At 57.5% G+C, this 19,967-nt stretch overlaps 7 protein-coding genes across 7 annotated transcripts; 3 read left to right on the forward strand and 4 right to left on the reverse strand.

Moving 5' to 3' along the window:
- Positions 1 to 720: 720 nt before the first annotated feature.
- CORC01_02158 (RNA polymerase II holoenzyme cyclin-like subunit) lies at positions 721 to 1,931 on the reverse strand (the record flags this gene model as incomplete). Its single annotated transcript, XM_022613809.1, has 2 exons — positions 721 to 1,514; positions 1,574 to 1,931. Coding segments are annotated over 2 exons (1,152 nt in total), but the record flags the coding sequence as incomplete, so codon positions are not given.
- Positions 1,932 to 2,411: 480 nt separating this feature from the next.
- CORC01_02159 (uncharacterized protein) lies at positions 2,412 to 5,243 on the forward strand (the record flags this gene model as incomplete). The annotated part of the gene is made up of 6 exons (XM_022613810.1): positions 2,412 to 2,574; positions 2,634 to 2,714; positions 2,825 to 3,032; positions 3,331 to 4,277; positions 4,394 to 4,559; positions 4,691 to 5,243. The coding sequence occupies 6 exons, from the start codon at positions 2,412 to 2,414 to the stop codon at positions 5,241 to 5,243; spliced, it is 2,118 nt and encodes a 705-aa protein (XP_022479604.1).
- A 31-nt stretch (positions 5,244 to 5,274) lies between these two features.
- Positions 5,275 to 5,595, reverse strand: CORC01_02160 (uncharacterized protein; the record flags this gene model as incomplete). Its single annotated transcript, XM_022613811.1, has 1 exon — positions 5,275 to 5,595. The coding sequence occupies one exon, from the start codon at positions 5,593 to 5,595 to the stop codon at positions 5,275 to 5,277; it is 321 nt and encodes a 106-aa protein (XP_022479605.1).
- A 1,958-nt stretch (positions 5,596 to 7,553) lies between these two features.
- CORC01_02161 (uncharacterized protein) lies at positions 7,554 to 10,262 on the forward strand (the record flags this gene model as incomplete). The annotated part of the gene is made up of 2 exons (XM_022613812.1): positions 7,554 to 8,522; positions 8,580 to 10,262. The coding sequence occupies 2 exons, from the start codon at positions 7,554 to 7,556 to the stop codon at positions 10,260 to 10,262; spliced, it is 2,652 nt and encodes an 883-aa protein (XP_022479606.1).
- A 637-nt stretch (positions 10,263 to 10,899) lies between these two features.
- CORC01_02162 (PP-loop family protein) lies at positions 10,900 to 13,485 on the reverse strand (the record flags this gene model as incomplete). Its single annotated transcript, XM_022613813.1, has 1 exon — positions 10,900 to 13,485. The coding sequence occupies one exon, from the start codon at positions 13,483 to 13,485 to the stop codon at positions 10,900 to 10,902; it is 2,586 nt and encodes an 861-aa protein (XP_022479607.1).
- An 849-nt stretch (positions 13,486 to 14,334) lies between these two features.
- On the forward strand, positions 14,335 to 15,294 carry CORC01_02163 (uncharacterized protein; the record flags this gene model as incomplete). Its single annotated transcript, XM_022613814.1, has 1 exon — positions 14,335 to 15,294. One exon carries the CDS (start codon positions 14,335 to 14,337, stop codon positions 15,292 to 15,294), a length of 960 nt encoding a protein of 319 aa, XP_022479608.1.
- A 613-nt stretch (positions 15,295 to 15,907) lies between these two features.
- On the reverse strand, positions 15,908 to 19,405 carry CORC01_02164 (WD domain-containing protein; the record flags this gene model as incomplete). The annotated part of the gene is made up of 6 exons (XM_022613815.1): positions 15,908 to 16,129; positions 16,180 to 17,393; positions 17,444 to 17,654; positions 17,706 to 18,957; positions 19,058 to 19,142; positions 19,204 to 19,405. The coding sequence occupies 6 exons, from the start codon at positions 19,403 to 19,405 to the stop codon at positions 15,908 to 15,910; spliced, it is 3,186 nt and encodes a 1,061-aa protein (XP_022479609.1).
- Positions 19,406 to 19,967: the final 562 nt, after the last annotated feature.

A 19,967-nucleotide genomic window follows, 5' to 3' on the forward strand; every position in this document is an offset into this window, starting at 1 on the left:
CACTTCAATCCACGCCCGACACAGCTGGGATCCCTTTCTGACCCTGGTCACCTTACCTGTTGGAGTCAAATGGCCGAGTCCCCTGCAGGAAGTAAGCAACAGTCCGCCGTTGGTGCCGGGAAGTCCGAACAGACAGACATGACGCGACGTACTTCAATTATACGCCATGTACGGATATTACATACGGATATGCAATGCGGAGTATTTGACCCTTATAAGGGATAGGAGTAGGCGCAGAGATATGTAGGTCTGTGGACTTCACGATGCCAGGACCCATTGTTTCACTGAATAGAGCATAATGCTTCTGTTGCGGACATCGTCGCCTTAGTGCCGACCGAATGACCCGCTGCACCGAATAGTCTAGAAATTGCTTGCAACGTCAAAATCCCTACGAAAGGATCCATGTCTTTTCGTATTCGACCCAGAGGCATTTCAGCTTTTAAACGTCTCAGTCTCGCCGGACTGATTGTTCGAGTGTCATTGTTGCGTTATGACTTGTCCCGGGTATGTGTATATCAAATCGAAGCCGTTTCTCTTGCCGACTTCTGATCAGTCGGTGATTGCTCTACCAGGGCTCTTCCACGATCTGGCATCAACTGAGCGTCGCTGGCACCACTCGAATATAGAGCGCTAGCCTTGGAATTCCAACCACGTCACTACTCCATCTTCCTTCTACAGAATCAACATAGGTGACGAAATTGCACATTTTCTATCGATTCATCACTTGTCAAGAACCCGCGCCTTGACGAAGCGGTTTATTTGCTCCCGAGAAAGCTTGTCATTGTACTGCTCGTGACAGTCGTAAAATGAAATCAGCTCTTGAGTGCAGTCAACCATTGCAGCAATATCAACGTTGCTCTCGGCCAGCCATGCGCCATACCGTTGGACCCGGCTGAACCTAGCTTCCGGTTGCTTTTCTTTATCGGCAGGATTCGGTGTTCCAGGAGTCGGAGGCAGTCCGGGCACTCGGCCATGAGCCTGAGTAAGCACTGCGCTTGCAGCAGCAATGCCGGCGGCGGAGGGTGGATTCGAACCTGACATGCTGGGTGAGGGCCGCAGAACCAGCACAAGCAAGATTGCTGTAAGTGCTATAGTGTGTGGCGGGTGTAGCAGCGGTAGATCTGTCATGTAGTGATCGTTGATGATGGACCAGCCTAGAGCAACGTCCTCTTGGGTCAAATTGAGCTCCTGTTGGTAGTTGTTCAGGGTTCGGTACGGTTGATGAACTATAAGCTGAGAGCTCATCTCGGAGATCATGAAGAACTCGCACTCGCCGAGCTTGGAGGTGTCCAGACCGAGGAAATCGGGCCACAGGGAGCGAGCTTCACTGACGATCAGGCGAATATGCTGCGGGGACTCTTCCATCTTGCAGGCCAGATATAGCGCGGTAGCGATAACCAGGTACGGGTTGGTTCGCCGGATTTCGACCTTGGTGTAGAAGCGTTTGATATAGACCTGGGCTGTGGCCATGGCCTGCTGTCGGACAACCATGCGTTTACCGAGCCGATTGACCTCTGCGAGAGCGATTGGGTCAGCAAGAAAACATCTTTTCGAGAACAATCGGTGCACTGACGCTGGTTGAAGTATATGCCCAGGTGCCGCTGTTGCGGGAGAGGAAACATCTGAACGAGGTCGGCGTTGTCGTCTTCGAGTTTCTGGCGCACGGCTTGAAGCTCGTCTTTGGAGAAGAGCCAGAAGCGACGCTGGGTTGACTCCCAGTAGTTGGCAGCCATGATGACCTCTCCCGGGCGATTGATGAAGTCTATGACATGATTTGTGTCCGCAGTGACCCGGAGAGTTTGGAAGAAATGCTGCTGAGGAACAGCGAGGCTGATGGATGAAGTCGGCAAGAGTATTGGCGCTGAGGCTAGTGCAACACGGGCAAATGAACTGAGTTGTGGCTGGTGTCTTCTGATGTACTGTGCAAGGCGGAAGATGACCGTCCGGGTACCTAGGTAGGCGGGTTGTGATACCTTACCTAAGGAACACGGGCGGCCTCAGGGGTACTGCCTCCCTGGAGCTCTCTGCTGGAGCACTAGAAGCTCCCGGCAGCACTGCTAATTGGTGGCAGCTGATTGCTTCGCTTGTGCCGCCAGTGGAACCCTCCCCTGGGTAGCCGAGCTTCTGACGCTGTGGCTCCGGCGCGAACCACTTGCGGCAGGCGGTGCTACTTTTTCTTGGTCGATGCACCTCGCGATCCTCCTACGTCAGTCCTGGTGACTTGCAGCATGCAAGCACGCCTGTCGCGACAACACCAACAACGCCTCCTATGATACCCGCCATGTCGTCGTGAGACAGACCCCTTCGAGATACCCCGCGATTCCACCTTTTTACCACCGCCGCCCTATGAATCCCGCGTTGAGACCGATCCCTCGACTCTACTGACCCTGCGTCCTGATGCCGCCGCCGCCATGGGGGTAACAAATTGGGTTACCGAGCGCCAAATGGAGGTGGACGAGTCGCAGAACCAGCGGGACAAACGGGTCGAGGATCTCTGGAGGCAATTGGACCCCCAGGGAACGGGACATTTGGACTTTAAGGGGCTGCAGAAGGGGTTGAAGAAGATTGATCACCGTCAGCATCAAACTCTGTCCGAGGCTCCCGTGTGCTTGGGCGCTGACGTTGCCCTTTAGCTATGAAAAATGCGGACGACATGTTGCGGAGGATCATGACCGTCGTCGACACGAACGATGACGGTGTGATTCAGTATGAAGGTAAGCTGCAGATTGGGGTCTGGTTTGAGGCTGAAGCTACGTGCCGGGTTCCCCTGTCTTGGATTGGATGTCGAAGATTGAAGACGGCTGCTGACGATGACCCCTACCAGAGTTCCGTTACTTCGTAGAGCAGACTGAGAAGCAGCTCATGTTTCTTTTCCAGTCCATTGATAAGGACCACGATGGAAGACTTGACAAGACAGAACTACAAGAGGCCTTTCGGCGGGCTGGGCTGGTTGTGCCGATGCGCAAGCTCAGCTCCTTCTTTGGCGATATCGACATGAACAACGACGGCTACATAAGCTTCGAAGAATGGCGGTAAGTTTTCAGCATTCAGTAGAGCATGTTTTGAGTTTACGGAAGGTGCTGGAAGCCTATGCTGCAAACCTGGAAAGCGAGGTGTAGAGTAGAGGGCGACCGATAACCCGATGCATTCGGCTCCGGCTCCGGCTCAGGGGCCGCGGCGGCCGTGATGTTCTCGGTGTGGCTCGGTGTGGAGCTGGAGGCTTTGCGATGGATGCCCTGGCGCCGAAGCTGCTCCTTCCTCTTTTCTCTCCTCGGAATAATCTTCCACCTCTTTGCCGCTTCATTGACTGACACTACCCGGCACTTGCAGAGATTTTCTTTTGTTTATGCCAACACACAATGGCCACGCACCTCTGAAGGCCGTGTTGGACTTTTATTCTTCCATCGTCACTCTCACTGCTGAGGGTGATTCGATGGTATCGGAGGAGACTCTTGAAGGTTTAGGTACGACCGGCTTCCTTCTGCAAACCCTCTTTGGATCCATTTTGAGGATCGCATCCCCTTCGGATCGTGAGCCCGACACCACCCCCGAAGCCCTTGCCGACGACAACGACGACGGCCGCCCTGTGGTGATGGTGGTGCCTTCCCAGGAAGGCGCTGCGTCGCCCCTTCCCACTACAGCCGCGCAGCTTCCCACCTTGTCAAAATCGCTGCAAAAACAACAAACTTCACCAGACAGCCTCACTACTGCCACAGATAGCGCCCAGCAAACCTCCTCTTCGTCAAAAACAACAACACCAAGAACAACTCCAACAACAACCGCGACAACATCGGTCGTGGTACCAATATCCCCGCCGGGCTTTTCAGGTACCAGCGCCGAAATGAACAATATGAACATGGAGGCAGCGGTGCTGCAGGCGTGCATCGAGGCCGGAAACGAGAAGCGCGCAGGCATCCTTCGAAGACTCCCCGGCGTCGGCACCTCTCAAGCGAACCAGGTCACAGACAGCAGCTCCGAGCAAGGCTCTAGCTCAGATGCAACTGTAGCACCCAAGACCAAGAGACTGACTGACTTCGCTCCTGATCCAGGTTACTTTGTCGCAGGTGCTGTCGCCGGAGGACTGTCGCGAACCGCCACCGCTCCTCTCGACCGTCTGAAGGTCTACCTGCTCGTCAACACTCGAGCAACCACCGAGACGGCGGCCTCTGCTCTCAAGCAGGGACGTCCGCTAGTCGCTCTCAACAACGCTGTGCGGCCCTTCAGCGATGCCGTCAAGGATCTCTGGAAAGCAGGCGGCATGCGCAGTCTTTTTGCAGGTACGCTCAGGGTTCTTGATCTATTCTCGCCCATCATTCTGTCTCGTGCTCCCTGGGTGTGAAAATGATTGGCAAGCTCAGAGCAACTCCTTGGACTACTTACTGACCATCCCAAGGCAATGGGCTCAATGTCATCAAGATTATGCCTGAGAGTGCCATCAAGTTCGGATCCTATGAGGCCGCAAAGCGAACCCTTTCTAAGTTTGAGGGACACAACGACCCCAGACAGATCAGCAGCTACTCAAAGTTCGTGGCGGGCGGTGTAGCTGGCATGGTTGCCCAGTAAGTTGATCCCCTTGGACCCTACTCCACGTGACTCCTCTTGTCTGCCATTGTCGCCATCACCTCTACCATTGTCCCTAGGCTGCTGCCTTTATCTTTTGTCATCCTGGCCCGCTACTAACGCCCCTCAGATTTTGTGTGTACCCGTTGGATACGCTCAAGTTCAGGCTCCAGACATCGACGGTCCAGGGCGGCCTTACTGGAAACGCCCTTGTTCTTGATACCGCCAAGAAGATGTGGCAGGCTGGAGGTGTGCGTATCGCCTACCGAGGCGTCACCATGGGCCTCATGGGCATGTTCCCCTACAGTGCCATCGACATGGGCACTTTTGAGTTCCTCAAAACCTCATACAAGAAGTACATGGCCAAGTACAAGGGCATTCATGAAGAGGATGCCAAGCCGGGCAATATCATGACTGGTCTTATTGGCGCCACCAGTGGTGCTTTCGGAGCATCAGTGGTGTACCCACTCAACGTCCTGCGAACCCGTCTCCAGACCCAGGGGACTATCATGCACCCTGCAACTTATACCGGCATCGTGGATGTCGCACAGCAGACGTTCAAGAACGAGGGTGTGCGGGGCATGTACAAGGGACTCACGCCTAACCTACTCAAGGTTGCTCCGGCATTGAGCATCACGTGGGTTGTATATGAGAACTCAAAGAGACTCCTCGGTTTGGAGTGAAGACAAAGACTTTGGGATGGAGTGGATTTTACTAGAAAAAGTCAAGCACCAACAGAAGCCAAGAGGTGTGGCCTTGGGTTCCTCTTTTGAATCGTGGAGGAAGCATTGGAGGAAGATTTGGAGGAAGGATAGGAAGGCGACAGAGAATTGCCTGCTGCCAGCTCAGGAAGAGCGGCAGATTCTGTTTTGTTACATAGCCGTCGTCGTCAATGGCGTTTGGAAGACGTGGAGAGAGATACCAGAGAAGACCTTTGCTTGCTGCAAGGGTGGATGGAACTACGCTGGCCGGTAGCCGCACTACGGCAGCGGGAAGCCCCAGATATGTTTGCTCAATACAGACGAATGCCTGCATATAGGTGGTCAGTTGCCACGTGGGTGCGAAGCTTGGCAGATTGAAGCCATCGTGACAGTGATGATGGAGGGATCGTCTTATATGGTGCTGTCAGTCCTTCAACTCTGGCACCAAAAAACCCCCACACCTCAGAATTCTCGACCGAGTCAGCTCAAAATACTTTTCGACAAGAAGAAGCTTGGAAATTGGTTGACGTAGACGTCAAGCCCAGAATGGAACGTCGTGGGCTGCCCCACGAAAGAAGCTTACGTCGCGATCGTCGTCACCCCGCGTCCGCTCTGGACCTCTAGTGTACTCCGTACAGAGTACAGAGGCGACTCCCACCATGAAGAAGCTTGATGGATGGGCAGGCTCCAGTCAATATGCAGAGAGACGCCTGTGATTCGTAACCCATCAACATTATCCTAGTCCGGAGCGATAGCCGAGGCTGGTAGGGTGGGACGCACTGGAGCGAACCTTGTCTCATCAGAGCCAATTGTGCGTGGCCCACTGGGAAGATTTGGGGGACTTTTGTCGGTGTGAGATCGGGTCGAAGTTGCTCCACTGGGAGACGTTGACAGTTGACTGATGGATGACTCTCACTCTACACTAAGGTACCTTGCATCTTTTTGGAGCTTGTCAGATTGCGCACCAACTTTACTCAGTCACTCGCAAGTTGCAGCTCACGCAAGATTGCACCACACGTCTACAAGTCACCCACATTCACTCTTGCTAGACGATGAACTGGTGCTCGTCTTACTTTTACTTTTCGTTCTTCTCCACTCCATGTCGTTATCCAACCATCCAGTTATCCAATGGACTCTTTGGCCGGCGGGACGCAGTACGGGATCCTTCTTACTTTGGTACCCCACCGTCTTGCCAATGGTCCTTAGCCAGCTTCCTGTTTCGTTTGGTTGCACAAGCGTGTCACGCAAGCAGAAAAAGATGCAAGAGACCATCGACTACAGAGATAGTAGTAGGTAGGTACACCGTACCGGGTACCGGGGGTGGGAGGCGAGGGGAGACTGAGATGGTTCACACCACAAATAGTGCGTCTTGCGCTTGGTAGCAGAACATGTCCCCGACGCCGCCGTCGGCCGCGGTGCCGGTACTGGGTCTCATATCTCCCTGATCTGCAAGCTTACGAGTCTGCCCCTCTCCTTCGCGATATCGAATGAATCCTTCCACCGTATCGGGTGCAGGCGCCGGGGGACGGGGCGGCGTTGCCTTGTCACGCTTGTCTTGCGTCTTCGGCGACCCGACCGGGTTCGGTTCTCTGATGGCAGTCGTGTGGCTCCCTCTTTCTCTGTGTGTCCATGGTCTTTTCTTCCGACTCTACTAGTCTCTTTCTGTGAGGCCATTCCTGTCAATCCCATCAATTCTCTCCATCCCTCTTCTGCGGAATCCGTACTCTCCCCTCTATTCCTCCTCTTACCCCTCCGGCTTGCCCCAATCGAGAGTGAACGCGCAGACTTCTTCGTGGCCTGACTGTCTCCTCCTTCCTATTATCCTCAGTCTTACGACAGCGCGTGTTGTGTTGACGTTGACAAAGTGGAATCTCCTTTGACACGACAGAGACTTTGCTCAACCACGTAACTCGCCCATCGCAAACCTCTTTGGTCAGTCAGCGATAGCAATACCTACGAGGGGTTCAACGAAGCCTGTCACCGAAACTTTTTGGCTCCGTTTCTTGGCGTCCGTTCTACCCGTTCCCACGACACTGCGCGTATCAGCCAAGTCCCCTCACGAATCAGTCGCTGTCACTGTTTTGCCTGTCAGACTGCCATCGTCTACCCGGCCGAGTGCCTGTCCAAGGGGCAAAGCTCAAACATTCAGTGACCCGGCATTAAGGAACACAAACGAGGGAACAAAGGTACACTCCAAACGGTTTCTCCCAGAGCACAGACGGGGATTCAAGGGGAACCTGTTAGGAAACAGAAGAATAAGCAGAAGGGAGGACTGAAATAGTAACCGCCGCCATGCCGGCCCCGTATTCTGATAACCTGTACTCCGTCGACGACTCCGACTTTGATGAAGTCCCGGACGACGACCTCGACGCCCACCTCTCGCCAACAGACGGCTACTTCCAAAGTAGCACTTCATCGTCAGCCGGGGGAATATACCCTCCGCAGCAGCAACATTCTGATTTCCACAACGAGCACGACGTTACAGACGCGACGACGTTCCCCACGTCTGCCGCCGTACCGCATGTGCCCAACGTCCTCGTCCAAGACCCGTCGCTGCAGCAGCAAGAGGGCTCCTCGTCGACAAACAAGGACCGTGAAGCCAGGGAAGAGACAAAGTTGAACACGTCCTCCTTCGACCACGCCGCCGCTGCCGCCGCCGCACGTCACTACTCCCCACCGCCTAGGAGGACGTCGTCATCCGTCTCGGCTGTTGACGGCTTCTACGACGACGGGGCATCCTCTACCGCCGCCGACAGCCAGTTGACGCCGTCGCACACGACGTACACCTCCCACGCCGTCCAGAGCTCGTCGTCTTATACGCCCTACTCGCCCTCCACCGATGCTCCCCTGCGCACGCCCCAGACTCATTCGAGAAGGGCCCTCTACTCGAACAATTCGGTATCTCTGTTTCGCATCCCCAGCGAGGCACCACCCGCATACACGCCATCGCCCACGTCCCCGCTCTCGTCATCACCCACAGAGTTTAGAAACTACCAGACCTTCAACACCAGGACGACGAACATGGGGGCACCCGAAGAAGAGAGGCGCCTGCTCGGCCGCGACCCTGAGAGCATGGGCGACACGCCCTACCATGATGATGATGACGACGACCCGAGACCCTCGCCGTCGTGGAGGGATAGAGCCCTCAAAAAGTTCCCCTGGGCCTCGAGGCGGACGTTGAAGATGGCGCTGCTTGCTGCCTTGGTCTTCTTCACCCTGTCGGGATTCCTCAGCATGCTGGCCACTACTGTAATTCATTCGGTGCGTATCGACTTTGTCTACATTCACTCACTACCCGGTGCTAACAACTACCTTTAGCCATCTGACAAGTCTCCTGCCAAGGAGCCTCACCAGGAGTTTGACCCCGTCACCGGCCAGCCCATCAAGGACGACTCCCCCGTGCCAAGTAAACCCTCCAAACCCGCTGAGCCAGGCCATCCCAGCGACCCCCCTAATGCCGTCCCTTGGCATCCATCAAACACATGCTTCCAGGCCGAGCACCGCTTCGAGCCCAAGTTCTTCGACGTAACCTTTACCCCGAACAGGGACCTAGGCGTCATCCAGGCCGTCGAGACCGACTCTCCCTCGCGCGGCTTCCAGCCCCAGATTTCGGGTGACTTTGTCGTCCGCCGCCAGCAGGCCGGCACCCGGGGTCCATCGGTCCAGGTCGAGGTCGTCTCCAACGACCCGGCCCTCGACGTCTCCCTCGAGTGGAATTCGGAACAGCACCTCCTCATCCGGACTCCGCAGCGCATCGAGTGGTCCCAGTCACGCCGGCCCTGCATGGCCGTCCGCGCGACCGTCTGGGTCCCCGAGAACGCGGAGCTGTCGCACCTCTACCTCGCCGCTGTAAACCTCAACGTCCGCGTCCTCGACGACCTCTCCATCAACCTCGAAAACGGTCTGGAAATCGGCACAGTGTCCGGCGACATCCACTCGCCCGTCGAACCCCGGCCCGCATACCACCTCAACTCGCGCGACATTGTCATAAAGACCATCTCGGGCGACATCACCGGCTCCTGGCCCCTCTACGACTCCCTCAAGATCAATTCGCAATCAGGCGACATCACCACCGACGTCGCGCCCCAACAGGCCCTCGACAGCAAACCCCGCCCCGCCGTCCTCCAAGTCGCCACCGTCTCGGGCGACATCACCGTCAAGGAACCCGTCGCCGCGGCTGCCAAGAGCAGCAAGCCCGACACGGTCATCCCGCCGCGCGACTACATCACCACCCTCGACACCAAATCCGGCGACATCCGCGCCTGGGTGGCCTTCTCGTCCGCCGCCGCCGCCGAGAGCTTGAGCGGCGACATCGCCGCCGAGTTCCTCCCCGTCTACAACGTCAGCCTCCTCCAGTCCGTGCGGGAGCCCGAGCTGCACACAAAGACAAAGAGCGGCAACACCGCCGTCAAGGTTCTCGAGCCCATCTGGGTGGAGATTGCCGCCACCGAGGGCGCCTGGGAGGACGAGAAGCCGCGCGCGAACCCGGATGAGCCCGTGGACATACCGACCAACCCGCTGCCGATTCCCGACAAGATCCCGCGCATGCCGGGCATGCCCTTTATGCCCATTGATGCCACGCCGTGGAAGCGCATCCCGCTGCCCAGCCGTCACTGGGCCGACGCCTGGCCCGTCGTGCGTCGTCGTCCTCACCCCTCGGCCGACGATGCCGCGCGGACGGTCCAGGAGCACGGCGTCCACGGCGTCGCCGCCGTCGCCGCCGTCTTGACAAAGGACCAGCCGCCGATGCGCCACCTCAAGTCGTCCCACGCTGCTGTGAGCGGGACCATGGAGCTCAAGTACCCCGCCTCGTGGGAGGGCAGCGTCCAGGCCGAGACCGTCAGCGGCAAGATTGATATTCGCGGGCGGAACGTCAAGATTGACAGCCGGACAAAGTGGCCCAATGCCGTCCATGCGCACAAAGGCCAGTCGTGGAACTGCGAAATTTCGTTGGGGAGCGTTTCTGGTGATGAGGTCCTCCTTATTGGGGAGGAGCACTGAGAGGAGGCGGAGAAGGAGGAGGATGAGATGGCAAAAAGGGGAGGATGTGAATTCTGGTGAGAGGAGAGACGCGGCCCCTCGAGATGGATGTGGGGAGGGGGGAGGGTTTGATTTGACATAGATGCGTCTACATATGCGGGAAATGTGTGGATGACGATTGCGCGATAATGTGCGGTCGGTACGGTACCTTAGTATCACTTGATCGGAGCAAGGAGATGGAAGGAAAGGACATATATATAACATCTGTCGCTACTAGACTCTGGTTTTGGCTTAGGGGTGGGATGGGTGGATGGATTTCACGGCGTTTTGGACGAAGCTCTCAACAACGACGAGCGCGGCTTCACTACAAATGCATGCATATATATGCATGCCTTTTCTCAAATGCTTTTCAAAGTCGAGCCGATCAGGCCCTTTAGCAAATACCGGCGAGGCAAAACCAACACCTCGGACTTTTTCCTTTTTCTTTACTGCAATACACACGCAATATACACAAGAGCATCACCTTACTTAAAACGTCCTTTCTCTCTCTGTTCCGATATAATTTCTACATACCATAGTGACTGATATCTGTTCATTCTTTTTGCGAAGCCTGATTATCAACTGGGCTGCAGGTAAACAGGGGGGTATCTCATGCTCGTCAAGCAGACCTCAAGCCAAAACTCACTCGTCTATCCTCCTTTCTCCGCATCACCACCATCATCATCCTCTTCCTCCGAATCCCGCTGATGCGCTTCCACCCCCTCTCCTCCGCCGTGCCCTCCGCGAGAACGCGCCTGCGCAACATGGCAGCCCCGACAAAGCCGCTCTTGTTCTTGCTCCTACCGCCGCCACCGACACCACCACCACCACCGCTGCCGCCACCCCGCTGCCGTTGCAGATGACTGCCGCCGCCGCCGCCACCCGTCGCTTCACGATCCAGCAGTCCCAGGTCGACCTTGCGGTACCGCACCTCGTACTGAACCCACCTCTCCAGCCCGGGCAGACCGACCCCGAGCGTCGGCAGCGCGAGCATCCTCAGCACCTCCTCCCCCGTCTGCTCGTCGCGGTTGACGGCATACAGCGCCGGCAGCGTATACCGCACCTTGCCCGGCGCGAAGCGCTTCAATATCCCCTCCAACTCGGCCCTGCGGTCGCCGCCGCTGACGCTAATGCTACTGCTAGCGCGGCCGCCCGTGACACCGATCCCGGGAGCAACTTGATACCCCCCCGCCTCCACGTTGCTGCTCTCCTGCGGATCCTCCTCGTCCGCAGCAGCAGCAGCAGCCGGCTCAGCGCCGGCCCCGCCAAGCCCCTCGCGGAAAGCCTTGCCGTGAATCGGCGCAAACGGCGCGATTCGAAAATACGCCTTCACCCGGCCCCGCACCCGGATCCAGAACCGCCCGTCCCAGAGCTTGAAGCGCCGCCAGGCATACCACCTTCTCGATTTCGAAAAGGCCGGCTGCGGCAGAGGTTGGCGGTGCAGCTGCGCGAGCTTCTCGCGGCTGGTGAACTCTGCGTCCTCGGCGCAGGACCACTGCGTCGGTGGGAAAGTCGGGTGGCGCTGCTTTTCGTTAATGTTGGACGTTGTCGTGTACGTCGTCTCCGGGTGCGGGTGCAAGGAAGGGTAGGGCTCGCGGACGAGGTACCATTTCTGGGGCGCGAGGGGCAAAAACAGGATCGAGGCTTGGTTGAAGGCTTTGGGTGGGCTGCCCCTGCCTACCGTCCTGGGGCTGGAGTGTGACGACGACGACGACGGCGGGAGGGCAAGAGAGCCTTCCACGAGGGCGGGGAAGAGTTTGCCGACAATGTTTTGCAGCGCCGCGTGCTGCGGCGGGTTCCGGTCCGGCGAGACAAACGCGACGAGCCTCTTGACGACGAACCCCGCCACGGCCCGCCGATGCGCGAGCCGCAGCTCTCGTCGCGCACCGTCGCTCAACGATCTCCTCCTATTCTTCCTCCCGCGCCCTCGGCCCGAGCCAACAACATCTAAATCGGGAAGCCGGACGACGAGCGTGCCCACGTTGGGCTCAAACTCGGCCACGACCTGCCTCCGTATCCATCGATCGGCCTCCTGCTCCAGACCCCTGAGCTTCGCACCGCACCGCGCCGACATCCTCAACACATTCTCCTTGCGCAGCGCCGCCGGCAGGCTATGATTCCCCACCATGTGCCGCACAGCGTTGCGCGTCGTCAGCGATGCGTCCTTGTTCGTCGCGTCCTCGAACCAGCGGATATTATTCGCCTCGCACGTCGCGACGAGCCGGTCCTTGCTGAACTCCAGCAGCGGGCGGTAAATCATGACGCCCGCGTCCTCGATTTGTACGCGCGTCATGTTCCTCGCCGCCGCCGCCGCCTTTGCCGCCCTCGCCTTGGCCGAAGCTGAACTCGCGGCAGAAAAAAGCAAGTCGCCGCTATCTTCATCGCCGACGTAGGGCCCTTCGTGCCACCCCGTCTGCAGACCCGCCCGCAGCTCGGCGCCGTACAAATCCAGGTCGAGCTCCGAGGAGAGCTGGCGCCGTATGAGCCTCCAATCCCGCTTGGGCGGACGGAAGCTGATTTGCGGGATCCGCATCATCTGGTCGTCAATGTGCCCGCTCTCGTAGACGCCGTGCATGTCGTAGCACTCTGGTATATTGCCGGCCTTGGGCATGCCCCTGAGCCCGCGGCTCCCGTGGCCCGCGAGCAGCCTCATCAGCACGGTCTCGTACTGGTCGTCCTGGTGGTGGGCGAGGAAGATGCTCTCGACGTGCATGGCGAGGCACAGCGTCCCGATGCGGCGGTACCGCACCCTCCTCGCGAGGCTCTCGACATTGGGGAGCAGGTTCGGGTCGCCCGTCACGCCCTCCGCCTTCCAATTCACCGCGTCCCACTGCGGCCTAATGTGCCTCAGGTTCCTCAGCTCCTTGACCACGGCCATGGCCTCCTCGCGGGAGCCCTCCCTGAGCCCGTGGTCGATGACATAGGCCGAGATCTTTGCCAGCGGGTTGTCGACGACGCGCATGAGGGGGTTGATCTCGCGCAGCTGGTTAAAGAGGAAGGCGAGGGCCATGGAGTCGACACCGCCCGAGACGGCGAGGCCGATGCGGCGCGGCTGGGCGGTGCGGGCGTGGGGGAAGCGCGGCGGGGTGGCGGCGCGGACGGCGTCAAAGAACTCGAGGAAGGCTATGGGCTTCGGGACCGGGTGGAGGAAGTGTGCCGCTGCTGCTGCGGTCGCGGTCGCGAGCGGGGGTTTGGTGAAGGCCATTCCATCGTGTGGGAGGACCCGTGACCCCTTTCTATTCTGCTTTGTCTGTCGTGGGCTGTTGTGATCGTCTCGGGTTCGACGAGCTGTATGTAGCTCTCGTGGGCCTCTCGCGGTTGTGAACTGTGCGATTGACGAATCAACGATTGACGGTCTCCAAAGTGACGGGGCCGACATGGGAGGAAGAAAATCAATGGAGCTTTCATCCGACCATATCCCCCACCGGAACAGGAGCTCGGGCCCTTCGGAGGAAAGATTTCCCAAACGGAGCGTCTCCAAGCAGCGAAAGCTCCCCCGCGCTTCGTTCCGTCGCTGATCACCCACCGAGAGAGACCTCGTAGAGTCGGAGCTCTAGCGCAAGACCCCTGGCGCGCCATCCTTTTTTTTTTTTTTTTTTTTTTTGCTTCTTGGTTTAGCGTTACGTACAGGAGTGCGGCAACCGATCTGAGCTCCGATAGCTAATACCTCACGATACCAAATCTCTACCTCCGTCTGGATTTTCACGTGCTCTCCCTCACTTGTTTGCGCAAATGCTCTCTCCGTCGTCATAGCATTCGGTCCCCTTCCCCCCTCTCTTTCGGCCCTCCACTGCCTTGCAGATACCGCCCAATTGACCTCGTCCAACTGCCTGCGGGATCCAGAAACTACATCCCGTCAGCCACCTAATCGCCGGCGCAAACCCGAGCACGCGACAAAACATCTCGACCGAGACGACAGTCACCCACCGCCTCCCCCACCCAAGCCTTACCTCCCGAGCATTTAAGCAAAGGATTAAGAGAAAAAAAAGAGAGGGAAAAGAAGGAAGAAAAACACCGTAGAAACAAGGGACTCAAACCCCCCAAAACAGCAACCATGTCCACCTCCTCCTCCTCCAACCCCTCCTTCACAACAGCCCTCTTCGCCGGCGGCATAGCAGGGACAACAGTCGACCTGACCCTCTTCCCCCTCGACACCCTCAAAACCCGCCTCCAGTCCTCCGCCGGCTTCTTCCCGTCAGGCGGCTTCACAGGCATCTACCGCGGCATCGGCTCCGCCGTCGTCGGATCAGCCCCCGGCGCCGCCTTCTTCTTCTGCACCTACGAGGGCTCCAAATCCTTTATAAACGCCCATCTCGCCGCTCTCTCTGCTTCTTCTTCTTCTTCTTCCTCTTCTACGATAACAAGAGCAGCCTGGGTCGACCCCGTCTCCCACATGCTCGCCGCCTCCCTCGGCGAAATCGCCGCCTGCGCCATCCGCGTCCCCACCGAAGTCGTCAAACAGCGCGCCCAAGCCGGCCAGCACGGCGGCTCCTCCCTCCTCGCCTTCCGCTCCATCCTCGCCCAGTACTCCGCGGCCGGCGGCGGACTCGCCGCCGTCTGGCGCGAGCTCTACCGCGGCTGGTCCATCACCGTCCTCCGCGAAGTCCCCTTCACCATCATCCAGTTCCCCCTCTGGGAACGCCTCAAGCGCTGGGGCCGCGAGCGCAAGCAAAACAAGAATTGGAAACTCAACGTCGACCCCGCGACCGGGAAAAACACCCAAAAACAAACCGAATACGAGGTCAGCGCCGTCGAGAGCGCGCTGTACGGTAGCGTCGCCGGCGCCGCGGCGGCGGGCATCACGACGCCCCTCGACGTCCTCAAGACGAGGGTCATGCTGAGCCAGCAGAAAGAAAAGATTGGGGACATACTGAGGACGATCTACAAGGAGCACGGCATCCGGCCCTTCTTTGCGGGTATCGGGCCGAGGGTCATGTGGATCAGCATCGGCGGCTCCATCTTTCTCGGCAGCTATCAGTTTGCGTCAAACACCTTGACCGGTGCCGTGATATAATAATAATACTCCTTCACTTCTTGGGTGCTGGGGATAGGGGGGGGAGAGAGATTTTACATCTAGACATGCAAAGAGGCGCGATACGTGAAACGCGCTGGATAAACCGCAGCTGGCGATGTGAGAGGGAAAAAGATCTGTATTGGAGGGCCTCAACTTGCCCTCCCGCTGTATAAACATACGCTCGAGCACGCAGCTAGATGGGCTGCTACACTTGACAACTTTTCCGCTATGTACATTACTGAGGAACGCCATAATACCCGTACTGATAGAAGTCATACACAGGCCCTTTGACTCATATTGTGTGGTAATTTTCCAAATCTCGTGAGGAAAATGCCCACTTGTACTTTGTGGTCCGTGAGCCATCTCGATGCCAGTGGCACTCTCGGGTGCGCCGCACCCTGCCAATCACTCGAGACTATCGCGAAGACGAGGCAGCTGTAGATGCCGCCGCTGACCGTGGCGGAGTGACTTGAGATGGCCAACGTTTCATGTACTCTAGTTGGTCGGGTTTCTTGGCCACATCCATGGTTTGGAAGCTCTGCGTTTGTGGCCCTGAAAAGCTCACCTGCAGGTGTGGTCTCTGCTGCCACCAACCCGCCAGTCGTGACAGAGACTATCCTGTCGCTGTTGGAGGCGTTGCGGTGCCTGTCGATGGTGCATGATCGGATTCCGTTGCTGCCGATGCTGCCGCTGCAGGCTCGGGACCCGGGTTGGGAGCCTCCTTGATCTCCTTGATTTCCTTGCGCCCATTTGCCTTGTAGTAAAGCTGAACGTCGTTGCCACCTTTCCAGATGTGAGCTCGTAAAGTTGCAAGAGTCATTGTGATGGGTAGTAACTAAATTGAGTCAGTAGAGATTAAGCAAGGCGCAAGCATAGGACACTTACCTGTTCGTTACAGTACAGCTCCAAGTACTCGTGAGGCAGAAGAGCATCCGGTTCCGGATCCTCTGGTTGCGGGTCGATGCGTTCTGCAACATAGGCCAAGATTTTCTTGACGCGAAGCATCCTATTGGCATTGAGACGGTTGTTGCCATCTGTTGTTGCGATATCGGGCAAACTGTTCTGCCATGGCTGGAGCACGAAAGAGACCTTGACAGGCTCTTTGGTAGGGATCTGATTCTGGAGCAGCACCTCGCCCAGCCACATTGGACCGCGTTGCTCAATGATATCCGCACCCTGGCCGACGGTCTCAACGGTGCCCTGGTATATGTTTGCGCTTCCGCCAGTGGTCTCTTCCTGAAGCACCACCTTTGTGCCAGGAGGCAGCTTGAGCACCGGTGTATCGTTCGCCAAGCTCGGCGTGACCTTTGTCTCAATGAGCTTGTCAGGATTTTCGGTCAGCGATTTATCGTAATCATTGCGAATCTTCTGGATGGCGCCCAGGAAACTGTCATCGACTTCCTTCTCGTGCGTCGAGGATGTCTCAGACTCTTCAGCCTTCTCATCCACCACGGCCGGCTTCTCCGGAGCAGTGGTTGAGGCGGATCGTCCACTCTTCTTGCTACCAAAAGACATGCCCATGCCCATGCCCATGCCCATACGGAACTTCTTGCCAAACGGGGTGCTAGGCGACTTTCCATTTGTGGCGTCCTTTTCCTTTTCTTTTTCCTTGTCCTTGTCCTTGCCTGCATCTGCAGGAGTCTTGGCATCGGGAGCCGCTGTTTGCTCGGCAGGCGTTGCTGGTGCCGCAGTGGGCTTCGAAGCGCCTTCAATCGGCCCAATGGCGCTTGTAAAGTAGTCGTCTCGTTCACTGGACGGCCGGCTGAACTGAGACGATTTGTTATCGAGGGGACTGGATGGGGTGGCCGCTCCTTCTGGCACGTCATAAAGCCGGCCAGAAGCCCCCGGCGTGGCAAGGCCGATAGCCATGCCAGGCGTCATGGGGTAGTGAGAGCCATTCGCACGTGGTGTTGTTCCCGAACTCTCATCCCACGCATTGTCGGTAGGAATGGTTATTGACGATGGAGGGCTCGCCCGGCTTGCATGTAGTTTTCGCTCTACAGCTTCGTTGAGTGTCGCACGATATGACTCATCTCGTTTGATTTCTTCGTCGATCAAGCCAGCAAACAGGTAGCGAAGAACCCATTTGCCAAGGTTGACTAGAACTCTGGTTAGCTTGTGCCTTTTCTCAGTTGCGCGGATATCTTACTCCTTTGGTCTTCCCGGAACTCCACCGGCTCCTCCAACTCCAGATCGTCCGCATACATCTCGGCATCGAAGCAATTGAACGGTTCCAGAACCACGGTAAGGCTTCCAGAGCTGATGTCGATGGAGCACCACGGGGCTACCGCTTCTGTGGTGTTGACTTCTACCTCAACGTCTTCCAAGTGCTTTTTCGCAAACTTTTGAATCGGTTTGCACTGCGAAAATCAGTGATTTGTCTTTCAGCAAGTGACCAGGAGCCGACGTACCTTGATGAGATCCCACATGAGAACGTCACCAGCCGTGTCAAGCGTCAGGACTCTCCTCCTATCGTTCAAGAGCCTGTGCTTGACCAACCCGAATTGGCCCTCAATCGTCTCCTCCGGGTTCTGGTTGATGGGCTCGGTCCCTTGCGGTACATGATTCCCAACCGGCGGCGGAGATTCTGGTCCGGTATTGGCTTGAACTGGGAATGTCGCCGTGTTAGAGATTCTTAAGATCGATCTCGGTGAGATTTCCTTCTTTGGCGAGTTCGCAGGCGGAGGATTTGAGGGCTGTCTAGGCCTCGAAGCCGTGGATGCTGCACGTTGGCGCTGGAAGGCCTCAGGAAGCTGTAGGTCAGGCCCGGTATCGACATTGGACCACCGGTTGATCGATGAAGTGTTGGTTGCCGTCCAGATGTAGTCGCCTGCCGCCACAACCTTGCTGATAGAATGAGACTCATGGGCGACTGCAACAGAAATCCCCTCGTCGAGATCTTCAAGGTTTCCTCGGACATCCGTCTTTACGACGAATCCGGACCTGTCACTGCTGTAAAAGGTGCCTAGCTCGGGGTCGTCCGAGAAGAGCGACCAGACGCTGTCTTCGTGCATGGTGAAAGTGTACATGCAACGGCCAGCCGTGACGCTCCACAGCTTGACAGTATGATCAGAGCTAGCCGTGAGCACCTTGTCACCGGCCTCATTGAGCAGGACACCGCGCACGTTGTCCGTGTGACCGACGAACTTGGTCACCCTCTTCCCGGAACGAGGGTCCCATAGGCGCACAACCGACTCGGGACCACCGTTGGCCATGATGCTATGACCGACGCTCAGGGCATAGATGGAGCCCTTCTCCGCAACTTCGTCGCCCTGGGTGTCAATCTCGAGAGTCTTGCCTCCTCCGTTCAAGTCCCACAGATATATCTTGCGATCGAAGCCGCCGGAAGCAACCCAATTGACGGAGCCGCCGGGGGGCGTAGCAACGCACTTGACATAGTCGGCGTGTCCTCCAATCGTCGCGGCGATATCGTTCGTCTCGGAGTGTGGACGCCAGACCTTGACCGTCAGGTCGTTGGAGGCGGTGACGACGGCGGAGTTGTTGTTGGCGAGGACGATGTCGTTGATCCATGCCATGTGCGCCTGGGTCTGGGAGCGGAAGGCGGTCTTGGTCTTGGTCTCGGAGGGTTGCGCGCTGCCGCCGGTCTGGAGGTTGAGGTTGAGGTCCCATGCGCAGATGTAGCCATCGCGGGCTCCCGAGTATCTGTTTGCGAACGGAGCAATGTCAGCGGGTAGCGGCGCATGAAGGGAGCAGGAAGGGTAGCGAGAGGTCTACAGTTCGCATCGCGGTCTCGGGATCTTACAGGATGGCGTTGTCCTTGTCGACGGCGAGGCCATTGACGCCTAGCCTGTGGCCGCCGCCTTGTGAACCAGCTGGTAGCTCGAGGACTGTTTGGCAAGGTATGGTTAGCAACAGAGGCCCAATGGCATTCTGAGGGACGCTGCGGACGATCCGGTTCTCGCGATGGAGCTCGAGGGTCGAGGTGCTCGTCCCGGCGGACGTGCGGGGTTACGTCGTTGGCCTCAGCCAACATGCGACAGAAGCGCAGCGGCACGCGAGCACCAACAGCAAGCAAAGCAGCACAGGCAGAGAGATAGGTACACACGGCAGACATACCATAGCTGATCCTCTGGCGCGCCTTCTTGGCCATTTCGAGCAGTAGCGCGGAGAGGTTCGATTAGGGATTACGCATGCAAAAAGACGAAACAATGCAATGGAGAAACGACGGTGCGATGCTATGAAGGGAAGACTATACGAGCAATCGGGTACGTCAGCGAGCCCGGGTGGTGATGCTGTGAGGATGTAACGGTGGTGGTTGTGGTGGTGGAAGTGGTAGTAATTGGCTGCGGCTGGAGGTATGGGGGCGCACGGAGATAGGTAGAGACGTGGGTTGCGAGGTGCCTGCCCAGGTATGATGTATTGGTGGATTGGGATGGGGCCAGGCGGGGGGGGCATAGGCAGGAAGATGGGGATGGGATGAATGGGGATGGGAATGGGCTCAGTTACAAGGCTTAAAGGCGCATTCGTACAGTCGTACTGTAGAACGTGGGATTGCGCGTCGTTGGTGTCTGCACCTTGTAATTTGCAACCACACCTGCACCTGCACCTGTTGGTGTTGGCGCAATCCAATATGTTGGAAGGATTGGGATCCATCACTGTCACCTGAGGCCGGGGTAGTTTCTCTTCGTACAAGGTGCAAGGTGCAAGGGCAA

The sequence above is a fragment of the Colletotrichum orchidophilum genome (assembly GCF_001831195.1).
Source record: "Colletotrichum orchidophilum strain IMI 309357 chromosome Unknown Scaffold_12.1, whole genome shotgun sequence".
Lineage (NCBI taxonomy): Eukaryota > Fungi > Ascomycota > Sordariomycetes > Glomerellales > Glomerellaceae > Colletotrichum > Colletotrichum orchidophilum.